This window comes from Hemibagrus wyckioides, linkage group LG28, assembly GCF_019097595.1.
Source record: "Hemibagrus wyckioides isolate EC202008001 linkage group LG28, SWU_Hwy_1.0, whole genome shotgun sequence".
Lineage (NCBI taxonomy): Eukaryota > Metazoa > Chordata > Actinopteri > Siluriformes > Bagridae > Hemibagrus > Hemibagrus wyckioides.
In genome coordinates this window covers 11,212,480-11,218,435 of record NC_080737.1, presented here as the reverse complement: position 1 = coordinate 11,218,435, position 5,956 = coordinate 11,212,480, and the positions used below count along the sequence as shown (strand labels likewise).

The 5,956-nt window shown below is 39.4% G+C and overlaps 1 protein-coding gene across 1 annotated transcript; it reads right to left on the bottom strand.

Annotated features, from left to right (window-relative positions):
• Positions 1 to 269: 269 nt before the first annotated feature.
• Positions 270 to 5,620, bottom strand: ccn1l1 (cellular communication network factor 1, like 1). Its single transcript, XM_058382653.1, has 5 exons — positions 5,281 to 5,620; positions 4,499 to 4,712; positions 3,878 to 4,234; positions 3,512 to 3,717; positions 270 to 1,514 (listed from the first exon to the last, which is right to left on the bottom strand). The coding sequence occupies exons 1-5, from the start codon at positions 5,338 to 5,340 to the stop codon at positions 1,209 to 1,211; spliced, it is 1,143 nt and encodes a 380-aa protein (XP_058238636.1). The 5' UTR covers positions 5,341 to 5,620; the 3' UTR covers positions 270 to 1,208.
• Positions 5,621 to 5,956: the final 336 nt, after the last annotated feature.

The following is a 5,956-nucleotide window of genomic DNA, read 5'->3' as shown; positions in this document are numbered from 1 at the left end:
AGGAGGTAATGTTATTGTAAGCTTTGGCAATCTAAAGCTACTTACAACTGAGAAAGGATAAAGTCACTGAGCCTTGTTTAACAACCCAACAGTGGCTGGAATCGAGCTGGAGACTTTCCAATCAGTAGTTCAAATAGTTTTGTGTTGTTTAGGAAAATCCAGCATGTGCTGGAAAGAAACGTTATAGCATTATAGATTATTAAAAACTCAACTATAGAATAGAACTCATAGCATCTCACTAAAATTTCACACCAAGTCACAGATGTTATACGAACTTTATTTATCAAAAAAAAAAAAAAAAAATCTGCATATAAAATATAATTGCTGATCATTTTATATTCACCCCATAAATAGAGGTGGTTTTAACAATGACACTCCACCACATGTGAAGTCTGTACAATCATGAAAAGGATATAAATATGAAACCTGTACAAGATACATTTACAGTTTTTACAGTGAAGATGCCCTCTTTAACGTTAAACATGTATAAATGAGTTACAATGTTTTTTCATAAAATATTATATAGTGTGCCATGTTTAGTATTAAATAGTAGCCTGCATAGACAATTGATGTAGTTTGCATATCTTTTAGATCATAGAATAGCAACACTGCCTGTCAGATTTGACAGAAGTTGTCTTAAGATATAGTTAACGGTTACAGTTTCCAAGATACATACATACATATATATATATACACAAAAATCTGTACATCACTTGTATAAATTAAGAAGGGGAGCAAGCTGGAGAGTGAATGAATATAGTGCTAGAGCAGTCTGAATGGCAGGAAGTGTATGTTTCCATCCACCAGAATTGTTTCTCAAACTTGATGTAAATGGCATCAGTATCTGAAAATGATTTGTCTATGATCAGTAGTTATCAAAAAATGATTATCGATAGCATGACGAAAATGCGCCAGCTATAAAATCCGTAATCTATAGATTCTCCATTATATATAGATGATACAATCTGTATAATCAAGAACAAAGAAAAAATATATATCAACTGAATAAATGTAACTGATGTATATGTGACATTTCATTAGATGAAACATTAGAAATGAATATAAATTAGAATTTGTGTATTATTATTTAAGTTTGGGTCTTTGTATAGTTGATGAGACTGCAGCTTATTTTGCTTTATGTAATGGATGTAAAGATACTGGGTGTGCATTTGCGTGTGTGTGTGTGTGAGAGAGAGTGTGTTCATGTTCTAGTATTTGAATGTGTGTATATCATTGGGCAGACTGATGGATTTCGGGTGCTGTGTCGATGATCTGGTGCTGCAGCCCTGAGTGCAGCTGCACTGAACGATCCACATGACGTTGCGGGTGAATTCCTGTCCTTGTGGGCAGTGGAAGCGCATGCGCACAGTGCGGGTGAGAGTGGGCTCACAACAGCGACCGTCTACACACGATCCACACGAACGCAGACGGTAGCGGCGCACAGTGGTGCATCCAGCGAATGTGAGAGGAGCTGGCTCATGTGGCCTTACACTTCTCTGACACTTCTTCCCTTTCTGAGGAGATACAGAAAAAAAATACATGTTTATTATTAGGGCTGTAACAGTATGTCCATGTAACAGAATAAGGAAATCCCCCCCCCACACACTAAATGGTGCACTATGGATAGCGTGTGCTGACTAAACCTGGTTACCTCTATAGGGCTGATTTAGTATCTCTGATTATAAGGCTGTATTGTTTAATATACCTATTTACTTCTTACTTGCTGCTTATAACTAACCTACGTCTACTAATATTCGTTCTGCTTCCCTTCCCTTCAGAGCTGTGACTTTCACTCATCCTGCACACTGGTGTACTCCTCAGCTCAACCTCACAAAAGCAATGGCTGCCAGTTATGTCAGCAAACGCTTCTGCAGGAAGCTAGAACTAGCAGTGTATGCAGTTGCCTACAAAGATCATGTTCGGCAGTACAAGGAGGCACTTAAGACTGACCACTATAGCACTGTTATCAGTAATGCCAGAGAAACCCAAGAGCCCCCCCCACACACACAGTAATCTGTTCCCACTTGCTAACAATTTCTAAAATTCTGACTTAAAAAAACAATGACTTAATAGAAAAATATTTATCGACAGTTTTAGCAGACTTCCCAGAGGACCTCAGTAATTACAGATTTCTAACAGTAATTTCTTACATGACTCTTCTGGGCAAGCTACTCAAGCAGCCTCAGCTCAAACAACACTTTTACCTCCAATTACCTGTTTAAGGGGTTTTCATTTTTGAGTTTACTGAAACTGCACTTGTTAGGGTTACAAATGAGCTTTTTGCTACGGCTAGCTATGGATTTCTGGACATACATCCTTTAGACAATACTGCAGTAAGTCTTGGCATAATCTTGAAGCAAAAAATCAGACTTTTCTCACTTTTATCCAATGTTCATTTCTTGGCCTACTATTATTCATTATAATGGCTTGCTCATTAGGGATAAAATAGGAATAATATAGTTTAATAATAAAGCTACTTTGAGACAATGTCCATTATTAAAAGCACTATACAAATAAACTGAATTGAATTGAATACTGTAGACATGATTCCCCTGGGGGAATACCATTACATGGCATGTCTATATTTGCATTGTTAAGCTGATGATACGTAGTTTTACATACTCACTGACTCTTCACACAGACTGCCTCCTCCTGCACTGTTTCAGTGTCTGAGTGATATAAAGATCTGTTGTCTGAAAATGTTCTGCGGCTCTAATAACAAATCTGAAGTCATACTGATTACATCCTCAGCCACCCTAAAGAATGCAAAGCATCCTGACCACCTCTGACTTTATTACATCTACCTCAGCTGGAAGCCTCTGCATCATCCTGTTATTTGAGTCTCATATTTGAAATGCTACCAAACCAGCGTTCTTTCATCTCAAGAACATTTCCAGACTTTATTCCTCCATCCAGACTCTGCAGCTTGGACCTGCATTTGTCACATTCAGACTCGATCAACGCAACACTATTCTTTACAGAATCTCTGTACAGGATCTGTGCGATCTGCAGTATGTGTGGTCTTTAGCTACCACTGGGTGTTTACCCTCACCAGACCACACCAGAAGCACACTGGGTAAGATTACACTGGCTCCCAATTTAACAGTATTATTATTAACAGTATAGATGGGGACAGGATGTTTTTTGTGTTCTGCACCATTCTGTGTAAACTCTAGAGATTTTTGTGTGTGAAAACTGCAGTTGATCAGCAGTTACATGCAATACTCAAACCAGCCTATGTGGCACCAGCATCCATGCCACAATCAAAGTCACCCTGAGATCACACTTTTTCTTCATTCTGATTATAATGTGAACATTAACGGGATCTCTTGACCGGTACCTGCATATTTGTTTGCATTGCACTGCTGCCATGTAATTGGCTGATTAGATATCCACATGAATGTGCAGGTGTACCTAATAAAGTGGACAGTGAGTGTATGTATATATAACAAACAGTAACAGTTCCCTTAAGTACATGATGCTGTGAGGTCATCCTCTGTTCTTCACTCACCTTGAGCGGTGACTCCAATAGACTACTGCTACACTCCCGGATCTGACACAGACGAGTCTCCTTGACGAGCCGGCACTCTGTGTTGCTATTGGTTACCCTGCTGGACACACCCATTCCACAGGTTGCTGAGCAAGGTGACCAATCAGTGGTTTGCAGAAAGCACGTAGGTGGGACGAATATGTGGGATTTTGTGGAGGAAATCCACTCTAAACATAAACACCAGGGACAGAGCATCATCAGTGAACAATGAATAAATAAATGAATAAATGATATCACTAGAAATGCATCATTATTAAGGTGTTATATCATATAAGTGTACAACAAAAGAATGCTGTTGTTGGAGAAGCCCTCTTGCCATACACTTACCATTATGTGGTGCTCCTGCACTGATGTCCCATGGTGTTGGTGGCATTACTAATAGCTCATTACCAGTGATGTCGTTATGATTCTTATATTCGTGAGGAGTGCTCTCAAGCATCGTGTCATCTTCAGCAATGTGGTTGTCATCATCACACACCCACTCCTGGCAGCAACGTCCAGGCAGTGTGGTGAGGCGAGGCCGGGCACAGCGCCAGTCAGGGAGGGACACATGATGTGGACAGAGTGGCATGCAGCCCACCACTCCATCCATGCAGGTACAGCGATGCTCACAGCTAGGCTGGAAGTCTTCCCCATGCTGGTAGACTCGCCCATCCAGCTCACACGGCCTTCCTTGAGCCTCGGCTGAGCGGGAGTAGTGAAGTAGAATTAATAATGGGGCTTAAATGAGGACGAGAATAAGCACACATCTAGGGTTTATCATCTTTCTTAATGACCCATTAAGTGAAAAAATACTAAAATCATGAAGCTTGGTTCTTTTACAGATTACAAAAATGATACAGAAATACATGTTTAAACTTGATTAGTCTTTGTATGAGTGGAACATGATCTATTCTCTTCTCATATAAGTTTCCAGTTTGTTTTGCTGACATAAACATCCGTCCTCACCTCGGCACAAGCCTCTCTGAGGGTCTCCCTTGGCCCCTAGATGGCAGTGCAGCCCCTTGATGTGGTCACAGGGCTCAGTGGCACTGCAGTCCTGATTAAACTGTCTGGCACATACCCTGCAGCAGCCACAGGAGTCCAGCACAGAGCTGATCCCAGGCAGGCACGAAGGCGGAGACGAGGGGCACGAGCACTTCCGCGGACACTCGCCCTGGATCTGCAAGAAAGGTTCACAAAGGACAAGGAGATTAGATGAAGCAGTTCAGCAAGATATTTATTTAGAATTATTTCTTTAGTGATGATCTATAATTGAAATAATGGAAGATACATAATCACTTTTTTTTTTAAATATCTCTAAACTGTGTGACAGTACACAGATTCCAAATGAAAAATAAATAAAATACTTTGGGTGATCATCCATGGCTGAAGTTCATTGAAACCCAAAGACAAAACTCAAACAAAACTCTAAGCTATTTAAATCACATTGGATTAGAGCAGAGAATTTCTTCCAGCCAAGACAAGACCGTATTATTATTTGTTTAATCCATAACTGAGGGGGGAAAAAAATACCAAATTATTTCAAGAAAATTCCTAATTATTTCCAAATGATTTTAAGAAATAATTACTTTTAATTATTTTAATCTGTGGCACTCCACATATATATCCCATTGTGTATATGCTGGAATTCATTTTTCTTACCATTTTGGATTATACCCAGATCTTTATAGATATTCTTGTTTCAGCTTTGTATTTTAGATTTAGATTGAAAGCTCAGAAAGACTCACCTTTACAGCACACCAGGACACAAGCACCAGTACGAGAAGGTTTGCTCGCCTTAAAATCATCCTCAAAGACAAAATTTCACCCCAAAGAGAAGTTTTGTGTAAGAGCACTGGAGTTAGACTGCTCGAAGCCCAAAGGAGCGGAGGATTAGATCAAATTTCAAATAAAGTAAATTCGGCTTGTCCGTCAGTTCTCCATCAGTTCTTCCTTTCAGTTCTGTTGGTTTGCTGTTTTTCCTGCAATCCAACGTCTGACTCCTGCTGTGTGTCTGTGTGTGTGCGCGAGTCTGTGTGTGTGTGTGGTTGAGTATGAGTGTGTGAAATGCCAGCAGCAGCGGGTAGCTCGGTTCTCCTTGAAGAGATTCCCTCAGTGGCTACGGCTTTTATAGAGAACAGCAGACAGCCCCCTCTGATATATCACTCACACACACACACAAAGCTTGGCAGGTGACTAGGACTGGAATAATACACCTACTAGCTGCCAGTTAATAGCAGACATACACCTAACTAGTAGACATAACCATAACTAATAATAATAATAATAATAATAATAATAATAATAATAATAATAATAATAATAATAATAATAATCATTATCGTCATCATAATAATAATCATCATAATCATCATAATAATAATAATATCAGAAACACTGTCATATGAATGTATTTACTAAGTT